Source organism: Monodelphis domestica, chromosome 3 (assembly GCF_027887165.1).
Source record: "Monodelphis domestica isolate mMonDom1 chromosome 3, mMonDom1.pri, whole genome shotgun sequence".
NCBI lineage: Eukaryota > Metazoa > Chordata > Mammalia > Didelphimorphia > Didelphidae > Monodelphis > Monodelphis domestica.
Window position 1 is genome coordinate 319,380,768 of NC_077229.1, and position 23,321 is coordinate 319,404,088.

The 23,321-nt window shown below is 34.4% G+C and overlaps 1 protein-coding gene across 3 annotated transcripts in view; it reads left to right on the forward strand.

Moving 5' to 3' along the window:
• The window catches only part of C3H8orf34 (chromosome 3 C8orf34 homolog), a 463,675-nt gene that overhangs the window by 427,721 nt on the left and 12,633 nt on the right, over window positions 1–23,321 (forward strand). For all 3 annotated transcript variants that reach the window (XM_007487223.3, XM_056824041.1, XM_056824042.1), the window contains one exon: window positions 4,147–4,240. In XM_007487223.3, coding sequence (XP_007487285.2) covers window positions 4,147–4,240 — 94 coding nt within the window. The remainder of the gene's footprint in view (window positions 1–4,146; window positions 4,241–23,321) is intronic.

Consider the following 23,321-nt stretch of genomic DNA (forward strand, 5'->3'; position numbering starts at 1 on the left):
ATGTTTCTGATTCCTAGAATTTCTTTATTCCAGATATGTCCATTAATTTTAATTCTTAGTGATTAAAGAGATTGTCTAGTGAGGAATAAGGAATAAAGTGCTAGATCTGCAGTCAGTAAGTCCAGGGTTCAAATCCCACTGCTGACACTTCCAAGCTATATGAACTAATGTTTATTTTCATGGGTTTTTTTGCTGTTTTAATCTAGTATATATATATATATATATATATATATATATACACACACACACACACACACACACACACACACACACACACTAATGTGTGATGTAGTACAGTTTGTTTCAATGTATCAGATGTTCCTTCTGTTAGGCAAGGTGCTTACCCTCTTGGAGCCTCAATTTCCTTATCTTTAAAGTGGGGATAATAATATCTATAGTACCTATCTATGGGAAATCATATATGGTATCTCAAAGTCTCTACATGCAGTACTTTGCAAAACTTAAAGCATTTTATGGCTATCGGTTCTTTTTCTTTTTTTAATACTGTTACTTGCTTTTAATTTTTGCTATCATGAATAGTATCCATCTTTAAAATAAATCCACAGAATCAGCCAAAGGTGTTCAATGGTCTTAAAAAATTTGTATTTATAATCTTTCACAACCTAAGAGTGTTCCAGAACAATTTTTGTGTAACTTGGCAAAGATTAACATGTCAGCTGTTGTTTTTTTTTTAATGTTCATGATTTTAGCTCTATGACCCCTATCAAAAAGAATTACAAGTTGTCTGCTGATTTGAGTTCTTGCACACATGCAGACCCGCCTGTTGGCATGGCAAACACAAGCAGGTGTGTTATATTATTCACTCTGTTCAAGAGAAAATTGAAGTAAAACATTTTTTAAATTACTGACAAAAATAGTTTTATTATGTCTGTAAAACCAATAATTCAATGCTCAGAAAAATCCTTCCCAACCTACAGATTTTAGATAGTTAATATTTCCTTTTATACTTTATGCAACTCATTATAAACAAAGCAAAGCTGAAAGTTCCTTATCTCTTCAGGAGCAAAGCCATTACAGCTGGGAAGAAATCACTCTGATTGCCCAATATTCCTAGTTCAGCTAGGGAGAGAAGTAGAACAGCTGATTTATATGTTAAGTCTTTTCTGGTTCAAGCAGCCCTCAGTATTCAGATTCAAAGGCTAAATAGCTTACAATGATTTTTCTTTTATTTAAAACTTTTCTTTTCATGATCACTTCAAGCCTATATGTTCTCAGGAAGGAGATTTAAGTGATTTGATTTCAGCAGAGTGCCAAAACTCCCAAAATAAAAATTTAAAAGGCTGAATGTTCTATCCTTTAAATATATATAAAACCCTTACCTTGTATCTGAGAATCAATACTGTGTATTAGTACCTAGGCAGAAGGGCAGTAAGGACTAGGCAATAGAGGTTAAGTGACTTGCCCCAGGGTCACACAGCTAGGAAATATCTGAGGTCAAATTTGAACTCAGAACCCTCTTTCCCTAAGTCTGGCTCTCAATTCACTGAGTTTACCTACCTGCCCCTCAAATATTGTGTATTTGAAAGACATTCTGAGTGAAAACGATTTTACTTTTTGTCATAAGAACTTTAAATGTATTAGGATTCCAAATCCATTATTTTATTCTTTTCCCATGATGATACACAGCATTAGTATGAAAGTAATTCATAATGGGAGGAACATCTGACATATTTCAATAAACTGTACTATATCATGCATTAAAAAATTATCCCAGATTAAAACAATAACAAAAAACCCATTAAAAATAAGCATTAGGTCAAGCTTCCATATGGTAACTTCCTAGACTAGAAGGTTATGATACTCTAATTCTTTGGTATTCAGCAGTAATCTATTTTGTTGGGGGAAAATATCAATATTTCTTTTTAATGTATATTAAAGAAGAAACTTTTGCTTGGGTTTGGTGCTGGAACGAATTGCCTATGAACATTTAAGCACTTATCCCATGTCAGGCACTGGAGATATAGGTTCAAAAAGCAAAATAATCTCCTGCCTTCAAAGAGCTTACAATCTAATTGGGGAAGACAATTTATAAGGGCAAGGATGGAATGCTTCAGTCAGTATTGTTAAAGTTCAGGGAATGGGGAAAGGAAGGTTCAAAGCATAGATTACAGCCTAGTAAGGACCTCTGGGGGTTTGGAGAGAGACAGATTTTGACTAATAAGAGACACTATTTCTTTTTCACTCAACAGTATTTAAAAGGAGAATCAAAAATTCAAACAGCAATGTGTATGTATATAAATGATATGTATATGAAAAAGTTTTCTTTCCATAGAATCTTAATTTCTTGTCCAAGATACTAATTAGATAATTACCATCAGTAAACTATATGTATATATGCAAATATACATGCATATAATTATTTTTAAATTTAACCCATACCTTCTTTCTTAGAATTAATTAATTCTAAGGCAGAAGAGTGTGAAGAGCTAAGCAATTGGGGTAAAGTGACTTGCCCAGAGTCACACAACTAGGAAGTGTTTAAGGCCAGATTTGTAGCAGACATATTTTTAATATCCAATCGGCAGACATCTTAGAAATGTAATCATGTCAAGCCTAATAGAAGTCTATATGAATTTCTCAACTGTCATTCAGATTCTCAACTTGCTTTAATTAAGAGAAGCTTTAAAACCAAGCACACAAAAAGCCTTGGAGAAACCTCCAATGAAAATTAATTTTTTCTTCTTCATTTCTCTAAGAATTCAATCTCTTGAGATCTCATAAAAACTTTCTTTATAATTAGGACTGATAATGAAGAAAATGCAAATTATCTGGAAGAAATTTCATTTTACATGCCAAAAACTCATAAAATATTGACATGAGACAAAACTGTTCATTATTGTTGTTAATAAATATTCATTAAAATGAGCAGTCATCAAGCATTTTTTAAATACTTTATTCCAGGCACTATATTAAGTGATTAGAATATAAAAGACAGTTCCTGTCCTTAGGAGTTTATATTCTAATAGGGGATGACAACATATAAAAAGGGAGCTAAAAAGTCCATGTACAAGTGAAAATGTGCCTGCATGCAAGAATGGTGGCCAAGTCCAGAGAGTTAGGATCACAGCTTGGAAAGAAATAAAATATGGCAGGCTATGACCATCCTCAAAATGGAGGCAACCAAGAGGAATTCACCAATGGGATAAGGGAGCCAGAGGATGATATTCCAGAATGAGAAGGCATCTGAGTCAGAGCATCAAAGTTTGGAAAGTCAGAAGCATAGTCAGAAGGGGTGGTTAATTAAGAGAATAATCTATAGGGCATGAGATATGACTAAAAAAAGACATGCACAGCTAAAAACATCTCTCTTCTTTTTCTAGCGATTCTTTCTCCCCCCCCCCCCCATGGATTCTCATGTTGTAAACTAACATAACCATAACTATATTGAGCTATAAGATAACTAAGAAAATGATACTGATCTCACACAAAAGAACTCAGAAATTATAATTGTGTCTTTTTCCAGTATTTCCTGAACTGCTTGGCATTGTTTCATTGTATAATCTAACTCCACCATACCCATGCATTAACACCTGCTAGTTCCCAACATGAAGCCTTTTCTCTGTCCAGGCTATCTTCCCTTGAACACAGTGCAGTTTTTTTCTTTGACTTTATATTCCTCAATAGCCCCCTGACACATAGTAGAGGATCACTCAACAAATATGTATTGAATTGAAAAAAATCATTCTGGCTACTTCAAAAACACATGTAACGTTTAAAATAGAGTTTCTTCAAAAGTAGGTAAGTCAAGGGAGTGGGCATTATAGTATTTTAGGACACTTAAGACTCAAATATTTTCGAAAGGTGTAAGTTAAAAACCCAAATGACAATAAAGTTTTACTTTGTTGGAACTAGCATGACTACATTTCCAAAACGAGTACCAAGAAGGACATAAAATATTAATTCAGGAAGCAACATATTTGAGATATTTTAGTCCCTGTGGCAAGGTTCTAAATGTTATTAAAAGGTAAATTTAAAAAGCAAAATGAGCCCAGAGTAAAAGGAAAATCATTGATGTGAAAGTAATTAAAACATGGAGTGTTTGGCTTGAGGAACTGAAAATATTCACCCATATGCACAACTGGTTCTCCTGACATTTGTATCTAATATGAATTCATTCTTTGGCAGGAGGATTCTTTAAAGCATCTGCAGGTTGTTCATCAGCCATGGATTTTACCAAGTGACACAGAGAGTGAAGGAATTGAAGCAGAACAAGATAAATGTGAGTAGAGATTGTGATTTGTTGGCAAAGAATACATTACCTGAGAAAGAGTATTTCTCATGGCCATAGAAAGCTACTGTAATGGACATATGCAGATGTACAATGTATGTATGTATGTATGTATGTATGTATGTATGTATGTATGTATGTATCTATCTATCTATATATATATATATATATATATATATATATATATATATATATACTCAAATGCACAGATATATACACACATAAGCTCTCCAGGACAGTGAACAAACTTGATTAGAGAGCATGTAAAGACTTGAACCTTATAAATCTTATTTCAATGAAGTTTTAATTGCAGTGTCAGGTTCGTCTATACCCACGAATTAACGTTCTGGAAATTACATCAACTTCAAAAATGGAATATTTCCACCTCCTTAACCAACAGTTCTGAATAACATGAAAAGTGAAACTGTAAAGACTGCAATTTGTAACATATTTTAATAGACTGGTAAAGATACAGTATGATTATTAAAGGATTTTATAATACCACAATCTCCAAATATCAAAAGAATATTAGAGTGAACTTTTAAGTCTGATGAAGAATCCAAAGTAGTAACTGATATGGGCATTATTGTGACAAGATAGATTAATACTACCTCTAGGAAAAGAACCCAAGTCTTCTTATTTTAAGTCTATTCTAACTTAATCGAGTAGTAATTCTTCCTGTATATTTTTATTATCATACTAAACAGTAGCCCTATTTTAGGTGCTATGTAATAGAAAATGCCTTATTACACAGATGGGTTCAGTAGTCCTCATTTACAGAATTGTATAAAAATAGATTTTATGAAGTATTGAAATTAAAGTTGCCATCAACAGTATTCTTCTGAGCAATGAAAATCATGTTTGATTATTTTTTCTAAAGATAATGAAATTAGTCATATCTAATGGAAATTCAGAATTAACTCTCTTTCCTCAGTCCTTAAAGGTCAAATTATAGTTGCATAACATAATGGAATCCAATGATGGCAAGAGACAACATGTTGCAGTGTATAGAGAACTGACCTTGTAATCAGGAAAACCAGGATTGTAATCTAGTTTTTGCCTCATATTAATTATATGATCAGAGGCAAGTCGCTTAACCTCCCAGTGCCCCAGTGGTTCAAAGAGTATTTGTTACAGAAAAGTTGCTGATATGCATTGATAGGGGGACTTTCCATACTAGGAATTCTCTGCACTAATGAAATCAGAAGTCTTGACCCACCCCCATATTTTTTTATATGGGAGTGGATACGTCTAGACTTGTGAAACATGCATGTGTGTTTGAGTGATGGGATGTCAACAAAAAGTTCCCAGATTCTTATCTACACTCTGCAGTTAAGTATAGGATATCTTTCTCAACCTGTTTTTTCCTCTGTATTCTTCTCCAAAAAAGCCATGCTAGATTCCATTGTAAAACTACAAAATTTTTTCCAATATTTCACAAATGCCTTCTTTCCTTCCTCCCTTCATTTCCCCCCTCTTCCCTCTTTCTTCTCCCATTCCTTTCCCTTAATTTGTTTTATTTTTAAAGTTTTCTTTCTTTCTTTCTTTCTTTCTTTCTTTCTTTCTTTCTTTCTTTCTTTCTTTCTTTCTTTCTTTCTTTCTTTCTTTCTTTCTTTCTTTCTTTCTTTCTTTCTTTCTTTCTTTCTTTCTTTCTTTCTTTCTTTCTTTCTTTCCTTCTTTCTTTCTTTCTTTCTTTCTTCTTTTCTCCCTCCTTCCTCCTTCCTTCCTTCCTTCCTTCCTTCCTTCCTTCCTTCCTTCCTTCCTTCCTTCCTTCCTTCCTTCCTTCCTTCCTTCCTTCCTTCCTTCCTTCCTTCCTTCCTTCCTTCCTTTCTTCCTTTCTTCTTTCCTTCCTTCCTTTCTTGAATAAAAATTTATAATTAAAGCTTAAAATAATTTTCATCATTCATCTTGGATATTATTTCCAGGTTTAATATAATTTTAATATTTATTTAATATGTCTAATAAACACATAATAAATGCTTACTGAAAGATCTATCAATCATAATAAAGTAGGTCACTGTCATACTAACTTAACTATAGTTCCAGAATCAAAAAAGGTTTGATCTCAGCAATATTGTACAGGAAGGTGACATTTGAGAACAGTAAATTATTTGAAAGAAAAATCATATTTAAAAATAATTATGTAGTAATAGCAGCCATCTGGAGATGGAACACTAGTGTTACGGCCAAACCCTCAACTTAGAGCAAAAACTGCTATAAAACAGTGGCCATCAACAGCCAGGTGCTGGAACATCTGTACAATGGAAAGCCACCAAGGGGCCTGGCTTTCAGACCATTGCTACATCTTGTTGTCTATAGTTTTAGCGCAGCTGACACAATGTAGACAGATGATCTACCTTTCTTTTTTTCCCAGAGGAAAGTAATATTGGACACATAAATCTATAGGGACCCTGTATTTGTGATTTAGAGGCCTATGAGTTCAAAATTTATGAGTATGGACTAAAGAGGTAAAGAATTCATTTCTACAACAGTAACACCTGTTCTTTGACGTGGCTTTTTATGAATTATATTTGAGCAGTGTTTACAACATTCCTCAACTTCTTTTGAGGCAACACCACCCAGGTGTAAAGATGTTCCCAGAATTTGTATCTTTTCAGAGAGGTTTTCTTCTTTTTTCCTTCCTTCCTTCCTTCCTTCCTTCCTTCCTTCCTTCCTTCCTTCCTTCCTTCCTTCCTTCCTTCCTTCCTTCCTTCCTTCCTTCCTTCCTTCCTTTCTTCCTTCCTTCCTTCCTTCCTTCCTTCCTTCCTTCCTTCCTTCCTTCCTTCCTTCCTTCCTTCCTTCCTCCCTTCTTTCCTTCCTTCCTTTGTTGGTTTCTTTCTGTGTGTATTTGTTTCTTTTTTCCTCTCTCTCTTTCTCTCTTTCATTCTTTCATCATTGCCTAGTAAAATTAAGTAAAATGAATGTCTAGAATGATCACTTTTTCAAGAAAATAATTTCTGCATGTATCATGCATGTATAAAATATCTTTGTGAACATTATATAGGAAAAATAAATATGTATTACTATAAATACTTAGAGCTCTCAACAACTAGAAATACTGGTTTTCATAGGATTTTAGAGCTAGAAGGATCATTAAAGGTCTGATAGTCTTATCTTATTTTATAAATCTTTATAAATGTGAAATGGGCATTCAGAAAGGTTAGATGACTAAGCCAAAGTCACACCCCTAGGGACAGAGCTTGGAAAAAGAGCCCAAGGTTCCTGATGCTTGGACCACCTGAGCTTCTATACTGTCTTCCTCCAACAGCTCTTATTAGAAATATATTCATATTTAGTTTTAGTAAAATGTAGAAATGGATGAGGTAGGTGGTTCAGTGAAATGAGAGCCAAGCTAGTACTAAAGACCAGGGTTCAAATTTTCTCTCAGGTACTTCCCAGCTGTGTTACCCTAGTCTTTGTCTTCTGTCTTGAAAATAATACACAATATTGATTCTAAGACAAGGGTTTTAAAAAATAACCAAATAAACCAAACAACAAAACATTTTCTATTGAATTCAATTTAAAATACATTTGTTTAGTGCCTATACTATTCAATGCAGGTGATGAGAATGCAAAGGCAAAAACCACAGTTCTTAACCTGAATAAAGATTCCATTTAACTGAAAGTTTAGATCATATACATATAAGAAAAATAAAAATCAAATACAATGAGATTTATAGAAAGGAAGAGTGCTCACATCTGTAAAGATCAAGAAATTCCTCATGAAGGATGTGATCTCCTGTCATTCATTGGTGAGGGGAGTGTGTTTCTGAGGTCAATTGTCATTCCATGACAAAGGTTCAGAGAAGGAATCTCCTGGATTGGCTCAGTCAACAGGACAGTTTGGTGGAAATTTAAAGTGTGTATGTGGAGGGGAGAGCAATAGTATGAAATGAAAGCAGAGAGAAAAGTGGGAGTATTATAATGATAAAAATATATGTAATATATTAAATAGCTATTATAATATATTCTATATTAAATATGAGATTATGGTTATTGTCCAGTATAAAGTACACAAAGCACTTTACATGTAAAACTAATTTGATTTGCAATTTTGTGACGTAGATGTTATCATGATCATAATTTTGAAAAGATGAGGAAACAAACTGAAACACAGCAGGGTTAAGTGACTTGCCCAGTGTGAAACTGCTAGTAAATATCTGAGGTCAGATTTGAAATGTGAAAGTCCCACTTTCTAGCCACTGTGGCAACTAGACACTTCATATTATGGAAAGCCTTAAATGTGAAGATGAATTTATCATATCATGGCATATCATGTATGAAGCCAGGCTATAGCATGTCACATAACATAATGTAATGCACAATAATTTAACATATCATATTATCTAATGTATTATGTTTTAATATAATATACTCATTAATTATATATTAATGCTATGAAATTAGGTAATATTAACCTACATTATTAATATTATATATTGTACTATGTAACACATTATATAAAATTTAAAGCAATATAATATTATATTATTTATACTATGATTTAATGCTATATTTTATATTATTATACTATGTTGATCATTTATCAAAATATACAAGTTTGTAATATAAGAAATATGTTACAATCTATGCTATATTATATATGGCATGATGCAATATAATGTTATGCTATGATATAGTATGGTAGGGCATGCTATGCTATGTTACTTTAAATGATGTTGCATTACATTATATTATGTTATATTATATTTTAGTCTATATTATCCTCCTAGGGACAGTGGGAGGCACTGAAGATTTTTTTAACTGTAAAGTAAAAAAGTTAGATCTGTATTTTAGGAATATCCATTAAGAATCTATACAAAAGATGAAATGGAGAAAGAAGAAACTAGAAGAGAAACTGATTAGAAGACTGTTAAAATAGCTCAAGTGGCTGGCGATTTTTTACCTAAATTATGGCATACCCTTGACAAGTTATCTGTTAAATGACAGTGATGATACATGTCCTTTTTTCTATCCATAGAAGTGTTTTGTAAAGACCAAATCTGATTATCTGGAAATTTTTTTCTTCCTAGCACTTGTCTAAAACTATCTTTTGAATGGATCACTATTTGTCCTTAATCATAGAAAAGAGGTTTGGTATAATGTATAATAAGCTAGCCTTAACACAAGAAAGATGGGATTTTAAGGCTGATCTCTGGCACATATTGGTTGTGTGATACTATCCATGTCATTTAATCTCTTGCTACATTAGGCAACCCTAAGTTTCATTCTATCCATATTGTTCTTATGAGACAACTGGAGGAGTAATGCAGGGTACTCAGCTTAGTGTTCTGAGGATTAGAGAAAACGGATTTAGAGAAGACCTTAGATGTCATTGAGTCCAACCCTGTCAATTCAAAGATTAAAAAAAAAGGACACCTAAGATTAGAAGCCCCAGAATAGAGTTATCAAGTGTCTGAGATAGGATTTGAATCTAGATACACTTGACTCCAAGTCTAATGCCTTATTCATTATGACATGTTTCTATTCAAGAAGATCTGGTCCTGATTTGACCTTTAACAGTAACTGGCTATCATGCTCTGAAAAACATTTGATCTCTACATAAAAGAAACAGCTCTTGAGATCAGCTCCAGTAAGCCATAAATGGTTATTATTGTATTTATACTAAGGCAAGTAAGTGGCCATAATAATTTAAGAAAGATATAGCAAAAATTAAAAACAAACAAAAACATTTTTACAATTAATGTTATAAAGTGCCCTATCCTTATTCAAATTACATGGCATTTTTCAGTATATATTCACATATGTATAGAGAGATAGTGTACCATCATAAATAGACAATAGAGAGAGAAGATAGCTACTAAACTACAGATAGAGATAGATTGCTGTTGTTCAGTTGTGTCTGATGTTTTATGACCTGTGGACCATACTGGCCATGGGGTTCTCTTGGCAAAGATAAAGGGGTAGTTTGCCATTTCTTTCTCCAGTAAATTAAGGCAAATAGAGGTTAAGTGAATTACCCAGATTCACACAGCTAGTAAATGTCTGAGGCTGGATTTTAACACAGGTCTTTCTACCTTTGAGTCCAGTGTGCTATACCCTGAGCCTCTAGCTGCTTCGAAGAGATAGAAAGTATACCACAGACAGACAGACAGACAGACAGACAGATAGATAGATAGATAGATAGATAGATAGATAGATAGATAGACAGACAGATAGATTAATAGACAGACTGACAGATAGATAGATAGATAGATAGATAGATAGATAGATAGATAGATAGATAGATAGATAGATGAATGGATTGATTGATAGAAAGTTAGGTGGATAGATGGATGTATCGATCAATAGAGAGATACATACATACATAGGTAGTATGCCACAGATATAGAGATACACAGTTATATAGTATTCTATTGATAGATGAGTAGATAAAAACATTGATAACTAGAAGTTGAAAGATGATAGATAATACTGCAGAGACAGAGGGTACCCCCTACACACACACACACACACACACACACACACACACACACACACACAAACCCAGTGGACTGCAAATATATAGAGGGCAGGAAGTGTTTTTCCCCCACTTTTCTGTCTTTATATCCAGAATACCTATTATCATGTTTTATACATATTAGGTAGTTGATAAAGACATTGAATTAAATTCTAGGAAACTGATATTGGGCTATAATTTATAAGTAGAATTCATAGTTCAATATACTTCATATATTCTGGGTTAAGTTTTCTTCACAACTGAAAATATACAAGGCAGGTGATATTATTGTCACTTTGCAAAGAAGGAAGCTAAAACTCATAGAGATTATATGGTTTTATCCAAGTTGTGGACATAGGTCTCCTGACTTCAGTCAAAGTTCTATTTCTGCTACATCGTACTGTTTACAGAAGAACTAATCTTGGTAGTCTTTAAATGTTGACATTAGGAGAAATTTTAAAATGTAATTATTTCTCCTAGAAAATGTCACTGAAGATACTTGGTGGTTGCTTTCAAAACAAAAATATACTTTTAATTAGTAAAAATTATTATCTAAAGGCAAAATATAATAATCCAGAATGAAAATTCTATCCCATAATTCAGAGTTAATTGATTTACTGAGGTTGTAGGTTTATTAGTGTATCTCTACCTAATATCATTTGAATCATTCCTACATGCTTCCACTGTGATGGATTAGCAATTCCTCTTTCCTATGTTTTACTATTCATAACCTTAAACTATTTGGAAAACTGCAGAGAGCATACTGATTTATCCTCTGCAAATTTAATTCAGCATTGGTAATTTTAAATTATGTTCCCTATCTTTTTTTATAAATAATTAATTTCAAAGGTTAAAAACAAGAATCATTATAGATGGATTCAATCTCAAAACCTCTTCTATCTTTTTAGAGCATACATTTATAAACCTGAAAATTATATTTTGTTTGAGTTTTACACACATCCAACTTTTTGTGAACTCTTTTGAGGTTTTCTTGACAAAGATACTGGAATGGCTTGCCATTTCCTTCATCCAGCTCATTTTACAAATGAAGAAATTGAGGCAAACTGTGTTAAATTACTTACCTAGGGTCACACAGTTAATAAGTATGTGAGGCCAGATTTGGATTCAGGAAAATGAATCTTCCTGACTCTAGGCCAATACTATGTCTGCTGTGCTACCCAACTGCCCCAGACCTGAAATCAGAGCTCACCCATTCCAACCCTTCCATCTTACAGAAGAAGTCACTGAGGCTCAGAGAATGTAAGTGGCTCACATATCAAGTTTAGCAACAGAATTATGACTAGAGTCAAGTCACAAGTAAATGTTACCATTTCCTCTGGAAAGGTTATATCAATTTAATGCTGGATTGTTGGTCCTAACTGTGTTTTCTCCTCATATTAAAATGTATGGATCTTGAGGGTTGCTATTGTCTGCTTTTATATCAGCTCCTAGCACGTTGCTCGGCACATAAAGAAGTACTCAATAAAAGATTCATTTATTGATTCATTCATTTATTGTTTCATGCATTCTTTGTATTATGTTACTCTGCCTTTATGCTCCGAGGTAGCCCACTCCTCTGTCTTAGAGTGTTCAGTAAATGAGATGAATTTTTTTTTATCACAAGGAATCTGATTACGGAGGAGCAACCTTTAAGAACCCCAAAGTTGAAGAGATCAAGAAAATATGATAGTTCCCAGGGGAATATTCATGTGTTTTACTAGGGGGAAATATGGCACACATTTCCTGTGAGTAAAGTAGCTATTTCATAAAGGGAAATTGAAGAAAACTTCAAATAATTAATATTTTAATATTAATTAATAAAAAATAAATTAAAACAATTTAAATAATCTTTCCCAAACATTATACTGTAGGAACTGTAACATATTTTAGTGGAAAGAGTCCTGGATTTTAATCAGAAGATCTGAATTCAAATTTCATCTCTTTTGGAATTTATAATGTAATTTTCTCAAATCACTTTACCTTTTGGGGTCTGTTTCATCATATGTAAAAAGAGGCTATTTGACTTTGCCTGAATATTTTTACTGGTACTGAACCAATGATTTTCTTTTGTCACTAATCATACTGGGTTTCTGTATATGTCTGGAAGATCTACTATACCAGAAACTATCAAACATTTAAAAAATAAAAGAGTAGTAATTAAGAAGCCATCTAAATCCCATGACCCTTCATGTCCCAGGTCTTTGCAACTTCTTTGTAATGTGAGACTGTGCTCCAAGATGATCTAGTAGATAGGATAAACAGGGTCTTAGTTATTTAAATAGATTAGAATTTCCTGGGAAATGTCCTCAACCACAATAGAGACAGAACTGATAGAAATAGATTTAGAAAGCCTGGAAACTTAGGAAAGGACCACAAAGAGAGTTTCAACTTGGAAGTGAACAAGATAGTACATCTGGAGGCAAATAATTAGAAACACAGATTTTTAGTGGAAGGAAAAAGGCTGGGAAGCAATAACTCCTCAGAGACAACAGTATGATAGAGGAAGCAGGGTTTTCCAGCATTTTTCCTTTTTTAAGAATATGTAACACAATTTTCCCTTGCTTACATGGAATCTGGTCTTTACCAAAAAATTGTTGGTGGTAAAAATATCTCCCAGGGCAGAATAATGTTGGGTTATCTGCAACTGAAGACAGAAAATATTAACTTATTTATGTTCTAGTTGCTTGTGGGACATGGTACCAAAGAATGCAACTTAAATTCAATTTGTTTTTTGTTGGAATGTTTTAAATTTTCAAAAGTTACCTCCAAGCTTTTTTTCATATTCTGCAGGAAATGGGACTTTAAAGACCTATTCCCTGAATGAAAACTTCACTTTTTCCCCCCTGTAGTCTCCTATTTTATCCCAATTATCCCATTTTCCCCTGAGATGGATAATGGTAGGGAGAAAATGGATTTTATAAGGATCTTTTTACAAGGAATGAATCTAATAGCATTTTCCAACTGGGAAGGAACATCCAGATAATATAATACATCTCTCTCATTTTGCAGATGAGGAAACTGAGGTCCTAACAAATTAAAGAATCCTCCCACAGTGGCACAGGTGGTCAGAAACAGTCTTGAATAAAATCCTTGTCTCCTAATTCATTATCCAGTCTGCTATTTCCTCTACTTTGTCCTTGAGTCATGAGAACAGAAGTCAGACGGTAAAGGGTTAAGAAGTGAGTGAGAGCAGAGGAAATAGATGAAATGAAGACAGTCAATCTTTTCTAAGTATTTGCATGAAGAGACAGAAAGTAAGATAATTTGAGGAGATAGTAGATTTCAGTGGAATGAAATTCTCATTCATATATTGACTCAGCTAAATAATTGCTGCCTGGTGCTAAGCTGGAGAGTCTTTCATTTAGATATTCTTCCCTCCACCAAATCAAAAGACAATAGTGCCCTGGAATCTTAGATCACCTCCTGCTTAACTGAGTTGTGACACTTAAAAAGCATATCCTGAAATAGTAAATAGAATCTTAGAACTGGAAAGATTAGAGTTCAATCCACCTCAGATATTTAGCTATATGAACCTGGCTAAGGGAAGGAAGAAGATAACAAGCATTTCTTAAGGACCTGCTCTGTGCAATTTAGAATATTATTCCTTGGTTACAAGAATCACATTCTTTCCCTCCTTCCCCTTCCCCAATCCTTCTGGTAGCCAGCACACAATTCCATTAGGTTTTACATGTGTCCTTCATCAGAACCTATTTCCATGTTGTTTGTGTTTGCACTAGGATGTTCATTTAGAATCTATATCCCCAATCATATCCCCTTGACCCCTGTAGTAAAGAAGTTGTTTTTCTTCTGTGTTTCTACTGCCACAGTTTTTCCTCTGAATGTGGATAGTGTTCTTTCTCATAGATACCTCCAAGTTGTTCAGGATCACTGCATTGCCACTAATGGAGAATTCCATTACATTTGATTGTACCACAGTGTATCAGTCTCTGTGTAAAATGTTCTCCTGGTTCTGCTCCTTTCACTCTGCATAAATTCCTGGAGGTTGGTCCAGTTCCAATGGAATTCCTCTGGTTCATTATTCCTTTGAACACAATAGTATTCCATCACCAATATATACCACAATTTGTTCAGCCATTCCCCAATCGAAGGGCATCCCTTATTTTCCGATTTTTGGCCACCACAAAGAGTGCAGCTATGAATATTCTTGTACAGATCTTTTCTCTTATCTCTTTAGGTTACAAACCCAGCAGTGCTATGGCTGGATCAAAGGGCAGACCTTCTTTTAGCACACTTTGGGCATAGTTCCAAATTGCCCTAAAGATTGGTTGGATCAATTCACAACTCCAACAGCAGTGCATTAATGTCCCAACTTTCCCACATCTCCAACATTCATTACTTTCCTTTGCTGTCATGTTAGTCAATCTGCTAGGTGTGAGGTGATACCTCAGAGTTGTTTTTATTTGCATCTCTCTGATTATCAGAGATTTAGAACACTTTTTTCATGTTTCTTATTAATAGTTTTGATTTCTTTAACTGAAAATTGCCTATTCATGTCCCTTGCCCATTTTTCAATTGGAGAATGGCTTGATTTTTTGTATAATTGGTTTAGCTCTATAAATTTGAGTAATTAGACCTTTGTCAGAGGTTTTTGTTATGAAGATTGTTTCCCAATTTGTTGCTTCCCTTCTAATTTTGGTTGCATTGGTTTTGTTTGTACAAAACCTTTTTAATTTGATGTAATCAAAATTATTTATTTTAAATTTTGTGATTTTTTTTTGTAACTCTTGCTTGGTTTTAGAATTTTTCCTTTCCCAAAGATCTGACATGTATACAATTCTGTGTTCACCTAATTTACTTATAGTTTCCTTCTTTATATTCAGGTCATTCACCCATTCTGAATTTATCTTGGTGTAGTGTGTGAGATGTTGATCCAAATCTAATCTCTCTCATATTGTCTTCCAATTTTCCCAGGAGTTTTTTTTTTTTTATCAAATAATGGATTTTGGTTCCCAAAAGCTGGGATCTTTGGTCTAATCATAGACTGTCTTGCTGAGGTCACTTACCCCAAGTGCATTCCCTTGACCCTCCTTTCTGTCTCTTAGCCAGTACCAAATTGTTTTGATGACCACAGCTTTATAGTATAGTTTGAGATCTGGGACTGCAAGGCCACCTTCCTTTGCATTTTTTTTTACATTATTTCCCCTGAATGTCCTTGATCTTTTCTTTTTCCAAATGAACTTTGTTATGTTTTTTTCTAATTCAGTAAAAAAAAATTTTTTTTGTAGTTGTTCAGTGGGTATGGCACTAAATAAGTAAATTAATTTGGGTAGGATTGTAATTTTTATTATGCGAGCTCATCCTAATCATGAGCAATAGATGTTTTTCCAATTGTTTAGATCTTAATTTAGTATTATAGAGAGCGTTTTGTAGTTGTGTTCATATAGTTCCTGTGTTTGTCTCAGAAGATAGATTCCTAAGTATTTTATATTGTCTGGAGTGATTTTAAATGAAATTTCTCTTTCTAATTCTTGCTGCTAACATATGTTGGAAATATATAGAAATGCTGATGGCTTATATGGGTTTATTTTGTATCTTGCAACTTTGCTAAAGTTGTTGATTATTTCAAGTAGCTTTTTAGTTGATTATCTAGGATTGTTTATGTAGATCATCATATCATCTGCAAAGAGTGATAATTTGGTCTCCTCATTGCCTATTTTAATACCTTCAATTTCTTTTTCCTCTCTAATTGCTACTGCTAGTATTTCTAATACAATGTTAAATAATAGAGGTGATAGTGGGCATCCTTTTTTCACTCCTGATCTTATTGGGAAGTCTTCTAGTTTATCCCCATTGCAGATTATATTTGCTGATGGTTTTAGATATATATACTGTTTATTATTTTTAGGAAAAGCTCTTCTATTTTTTTCAATAGAAATGAGTGTTGTATTTTGTCAAAGGTTTTTTCTGCATCTATTGAGATAATCGTGTGCTTTTTGTTGGTTTGCTTGTTATTTGTCGTCAGTTATGTGGATGGTTTTCCTAATATTGAACCATCCTTGCATTCTCAGTATAAATCCTAACTGGTCATAATGAATAACCCTCTTGATCACTTGCTGGAGTCTTTTTGCTAGTATCCTATTTAAGATTTTTGCATCTATGTTGATTAAGGAGATTGGTCTTTCTCTGTTTTTGATTTGCTTGGCTTTGGAATCAGTACCATATTTGTGTCATAAAAGGAATTTGGTAGAACTCCTTCTTGGCTTATTCTGTCAAGTAGTTTGTATACTATTAGGATTAGTTGTTCTTTAAATGTTTGATAGATTTTATTTGTGAATCCATCTGGTCCTGGGTATTTTTTCTTAGGGACTTCTTTGATGGCTTGTTCAATTTCTTTTTCTGATATGGAGTTGTTTAGGTAGTCTATTTCTTCTTCTGTTAGTCTAGTCAATTTATATTTTTTTAAATATTCATCCATATCACCTAGATTGCCATATTTATTGCTAAATAATTGGGCATAATATTATTTAATAATTGCTTTAATTTCCCCTTCATTAAAGGTGAGGTCTCCCTTTTCATCTTGGGTACTATCCATTTGGTTTTCTTCTTTCCTTTTTTTAATTAGATTTACCAGTACTTTGGCTATTTTTTTTTCAATGTACCAGCTTCTAGTCTTATTTATCAAATCAATAGTTCTTTGACTTTCAATTTTATTAATTTCTCCTTTGATTTTTAAGATCACTAATTTATTCTTCATCTGAGGATTTTTAATTTGTTCACTTTCTAGTTTTTTTTTTAATTTGCATGCCCAATTCATTGATCTCTGCCTTCCCTAATTTGTTAATATATGAACTCAAAGATATGAATTTCCTCCTGAGTACTGCTTTGGCTGCATCCCATAGATTTTAAAAGGATGTCTCATTATTGTCATTTTCTTCAATGAAATTATTAATTGTTTATATGATTTGTTCATTAACTAACTGATTTTGGAGAATCATATTGTTTAATTTCCAATTAATGTTTTATTTGCCTCTCCATGTACCCTTACTAATTATTATTATTTTCATTGCATTGTGGTCTTTGAAGGTTCCATTTATTATTTCTGCTCTTTTGTATTTCTTTGAAATGTTTTTATGTCCTAGTACATAGTCAATCTTTTTTAATATACCATGTGCTGCTGAAAAGAATTCTTTTTTGTCCCTATTTACTTTTCTCTACATATCTACAACTCTAATTTTTCTAAGATTTCATTCACTTATGTCTTTCTTATGTATTTTTGGGTTTGATTTATCTAGTTCTGATAGAAGAAGGTTCAGGCCTCCCACTAGTATGGTTTTTCTATCTATTGCATCCTTGAGCTCCACTAGTTTCTCCTTTAGAAATCTGGATGCTATGCCATTTTGTGCATAAATATTGAGTACTGATATTTCCTCATTGTCTATACTGTATTTTATCAGGATGTAATTACCTTCTCTATATCTTTTGGCTAGATATATTTTTACTTTGGCTTTGTCAGATATTATGATTGTGAGTCCTGTCTTCTTTTTCTCAGCTGATGCCCAATAGATTTGGCTCCCATCTCTTACTTTTACCTTATGTGTGTCTACGTTCCTGATGTGTGTTTCTTGAAGAAAATATATGATAAAGTTTTGGTTTCTAATCCACTTTGCTATTTGCTTGCATTTTATGGGTGAGTTCATTCCATTGACATTCAGAGTTATGATTTCCAGCTGTGTATTTCCCAGCATTTTGATCTCCACTTCTACCCTTTCTTCTTTCACTATTTCTACACCAGTGTTTTGTTTTTAATAGGTACCCCTAATTCCCACCCTTATTTTACTTCCCTTTCTACCCCTCTCCCTTCTTATTTCCCCCTTATTTTCTTTTACAGTCTTTTTAAACTACCCTTACCCTCCCCCTCCCTTGTATTGCTTCCCTCCCCACCAGTCTGTTTGTTACCCTTCTACTTCCCTATGGGGCTCAATTCAATTCTCTGTGCCAATGTATTTGATTGTTCTTTCCTTTTTTAGTCAATTTCAATGCATGTAAGTATTGAGTTTTTCCTATCGCCAACTTTTTTACCCTTCCAGTGTATTGATGTTCTTTCCCTTCCTGTCATGTGCTTCTTTGAGACATATACATTCACCCCATTTTGTTTCTTTTCCAATTTCTCTTAGTATTAACCTCTTTTTTAACCTCTAGTTGTGTGTGTGTGTGTGTGTGTACACACATTTATATGTATTTATGCATACATATATCTATATACATATTTATGTCTTGGCATTTCATCCTATAAAGTTTGTTACTGTTCCCTCTAAGTATAATTCTTCTAGCTACCCAGGGGATAATAACAATTTTTAAGACTTACCAACATCCTCTTTTCTTATATGGATACATATCATTTTAACTTATTGGGTCCCTTAAAAAAGCATTTTGTTTTGTTTTGTTTTTCTTCCCCCTCCCCTTTATTACTTACCTTTTGATAATTCTATTGGGTTATGTGTTTGGGCATCAAACTTTGTGTTCAGATCTGGTCTTTTCTTTACAAATGCTTGGAATTCTTCTATTTTATTAAGTGACCATACTTTCCCTTGTAAGAATATAGTCAGTTTTGCTGGATAGTTGATTCTTAGTTGTAGACATAGTTCCCTTGCTTTCTAGAATATTATATTCCATGCCTTTTGATCCTTCAGTGTAGATGCAGTCAGATCATCTGTTATCCTCACTATAGTTCCATGATATCTGAATGACTTCTTCTTAACCACTTATAATATTTTTAACTTGGTCTGATCATTCTTGAATTTAGCTATAACATTCTTGGGTGTTGTCAGTTGGGGATTAAATAAGGAGGTGATCTGTGGATTCTTTCAATCTCCACTTTTCCCTCTTATTCTAGAATATTGGGGCACTTTTCTTGGATAATTTCCTGTAGGATGATGTCCAGGTTTTTTATTTTTTCATGTTCTTCTGGTAGACCAATGATTCTTAAGTTGTTTCTCCTGGAATGATTTTCTAAATCTTCTGTTTCGTGAATGAGGTGTTTCATATTTTCTTCAATTTTTCTGTTCTTTTGATTTTGATTTGTAGTTTCCTGCTGCCTTGTGAAGTCACTTGCTTCTAATTGTTGTATTCTGTTTTTTAAAGACTGAATTTCGTCCCTGGCTTTTTGGTCATCCTTCTCCTTCTGGTCTGGTTTTCTTTGGAGGTCATCTTTCATCTTCTTTGCCTCATCTTTCATCTCCTTTGCCTCATTTTCAAACTGATTAATTTTGGCTTTCAAGACACTATTTTCTGTTTCCAGATGACTTATCTTGCTTTTTGAGTCCTTTTCCCAGTTGTCTTCAGCCTCTCTTAATTGTGTTTTGACTTGTATTTTGAACTCTTCCAAAACCTGTGTCCAATTAACTACAGTTTCTGTGTTTTTGCTTGGTGTTCCTTGATCTTCCTCTATTCCATTTGCTCTTTGTTCATTGCCTGTATTGAAGCTGTTGATTGTAATTACTTTTTTCTTTTTCTGTTGTTTCTCATATTTACCCCCTTCTTTTCTCCCTGTAGTTGCCTGTACTCTTGCTTCTCTCATTATGTGTTGGACCTGTGGGTTTGGGCTTTTCTGTCAATATTCACCCTTGGAGCTTAGCAGGGCACTCAGAGCAGCCTGTGGGGTAGGGGTGTTGGAACTTGAGCTTCCCTGCTCTCTGAAGGCTTGATAAGATTAAGCCCAGAAGTGTTGAACTTGCAGAGCTGGATGTGCCCTGAGGCCAAAACCTCAGGAGGCACGGGCAATCTGTAGTGTTTCTGCTGAGACTAGGCTACCTGCTCTGTGCTTCTTCTCCAGCTGCTTCCCCACCACTTGTGTTCTATGCTCTGTGCCTGGTATAGCTTTGCCTGCAAGGTACTCCGTCTGGACTAGCTCCCTTGCCCACCCAGAGAGTCCAGTCACTGCTGGAGGCTCAGTACTGTAGGTGAGGGAGGGGTCCTGGGACCTTCCTTCTTCCTTCCCCTTAAGCCCAAGTGTTCTTAAATTCAGGATTTTGGGGGGCATACCTTTTAAGTTGAGTCCAGCAAGAGGGTTCCTTGGCTCTGTCCTGTTGTTAGGTTCGGTTTTCAGTCCCTTAGGAGCATTTGGTTTTTAATTGGTGAGGAAGGATTTTCATAGGTCTGAACTTTCATTTCCTCTATGCTGTCATCTTGACTCTGCCTCCTGCCTTTTAAAAAAAATAGGCAATGGGAGTTAATTGATTTGCCCAGGGTCACACAGCTAGGAAGTGTCTGAGGCCATATTCGAACCCAGGACCTCCCCTCTATGGGTTTGGCTTTCAATCTACTGAGCCACCCAGCTGTCCCCTAAGTGCTTTGTAATGGCCAGGTGCCTTAGATTCTCTGGGGACACCAAAGTCCCTTTGAGCTTTACATCTCTGATTCTATGATCCTTGCTGAAGGCAGAAGACATAATAGCCATGACTGCCATTTAAGCTTTGGAGAGGACAGACCAAAAGAAAAACCTTTGATTTCAGATCATCATTATAGCTATATTTAAATATTGCTTTGCTTTTTCAGAGATCTTTCTTCATGATAATCTAAAAAGAGGGGAAGTGAAAAGTTAATTATCATCATTTTATAGATGAAGAAACTGAGGCATAGGAGATGAAGGGACTGACTGAATTTATATAGCTAAGAAGTGGTAGAAGCTGGGTATATATATGTATGTATGTATGTATGTATTCAGGTTTTCCCATTCCACGTCTAGCTCTTTTTTGCTCTGGTAATCCATCTCCAGAAATCCATTTGTGTAAAGGAACTGTCACCTAGAGCTCCAAAAAGCAGCAACATATACAATATCCCCAATGTGGTAAAACTGAGCAAATGAGCTAAATCCTTCCATGACTTATGGGGATAGCAGCCCCAAGCTTATGAAGAATTCCCCCAATGGAATGAGTGGATTAGAACAATTTTTTTCACTTCACCCAGTGATGTATTTAATAAGTTAAAAAAATAAATTTTACTTTAAAAGACCTGGAGAAGCAACCAAGTCATGAAGACATGGTGTGGTGTGGTGTAGAGGTCTTATGCCTACAACCGCTGGTTCTTCTGGAACTCTACTAGAATCCTGTCTGGGAATAGGTAGATAGACTGATGAATGGAAGGTTATCTAATGGTCAACTATAGGTGAGGAATCCCTGAGGACTCTTGTACTTCAATAGTTTCATCTAACTGTAATCCCTGACCAGTCAAAGACATTTTCTCCCAGGGAAATTCCTTGGGTCCTTCTTTATTGATAAAATTATCCCAATGGCAGCCAAGAAGGCACATAAAGTACTTACAATGGAGTGCTTAGATACCAAGGTCATCCACTGCAAGTTGGGCTATACCCAGTTATCCTGACTTTTTTCTTGCCACTGGACTTCAGTGACTCTGGGAGATTGATGTTGAAGAACATGAAACACTGATACACTGAAATCCAATTCACATGCAAGTCAAGAAATAATTCTGTGATGCCTTTGGTCCCCTTTAAAAAGTAAATCCAAACAAGAACTATGTAGTATAGGGGATTAGGAGGTTGGAGAAGATAATACAAAACAGCTAGCTTTCCTCTTGGGGACATTTTTTTTTTCTCAAGATTATATTCTGGACTATCTGTGCCTATTTGAGGACAGAAAAATAGTAAGAACTTTATAAATGTTTACATTGATTGAATAACAAGAAAGAAAATTAACAAAGATGCCCTTGAACCTCAACACACATCCCCTAAAATAGGAGAAAATACAAAGCTGAAGGAATCTATGGCAAGGCTCCATCATATGGGCAAAGTTTTACGAATTAAGTTCTCTGAGGGGATCTAAGTAGCTCAGTGAAATGAAAGCCAGTCCTAGAAAGGGAACACCTTAGGTTCAGATATGACTTCACATGATCCCCAACTGTGTGACCCTGGACAAGTCACTTTACCCCCATTGCCAAGCCCTTACCACTCTTCAGTCTTGCAATCAACATACAGTATTGATTCTAAAATGAAAGGTAAGAGTTTAAAAAATAAAAAATAATATAATGCTGCTTCCTGAAGATGTAGAGAGTTAGGAATTAAGGTACCCACAGCTGACCAACAAAGAAAAGAAAGCCATGTTTCACCCCTACCATCAAATTAAATAGTTGTTGAGCTGCACTTAAGGGTTTGCAGGCACCAAACATGAAAAGGCATCATCAATGAAAAAAAGAAATTAAATTTGGATCAGCAGGATAATGTTAGGAAGGTAGAAGAACAATCTCTCTAAAAAACTAAAACAGATACTTTCTGAGAATTAAAGAAGTGTCCCGCTAATTTTAATCTCCTATTTTTTTCTTATTTACTCATTCTTTGGTGAGACTCTAACTCCAAATCAGAAAGTATTTTGTGACTAAAAATGTATGGGGTCAGGGTGTTGGAAGCTCAGAAGTGGCTACTCCCCAAATCAGGTACACTGATTTTAGTGTTACTATTTTTCCTAATCAGAAACATTTTAAGATCACGCAATCATAACATCATAGATTAAGAGCTGGATGGGACCTTAGAAGCTATCTTGCTTAACTTCCTCATTATGTAAATGAGGAAGCAGCAGTACAGTGAGGTTTCTGTTTTGTCCAAGGTCACAGAGGTACTAAGTGAGGAGTAGAATTGGAAGT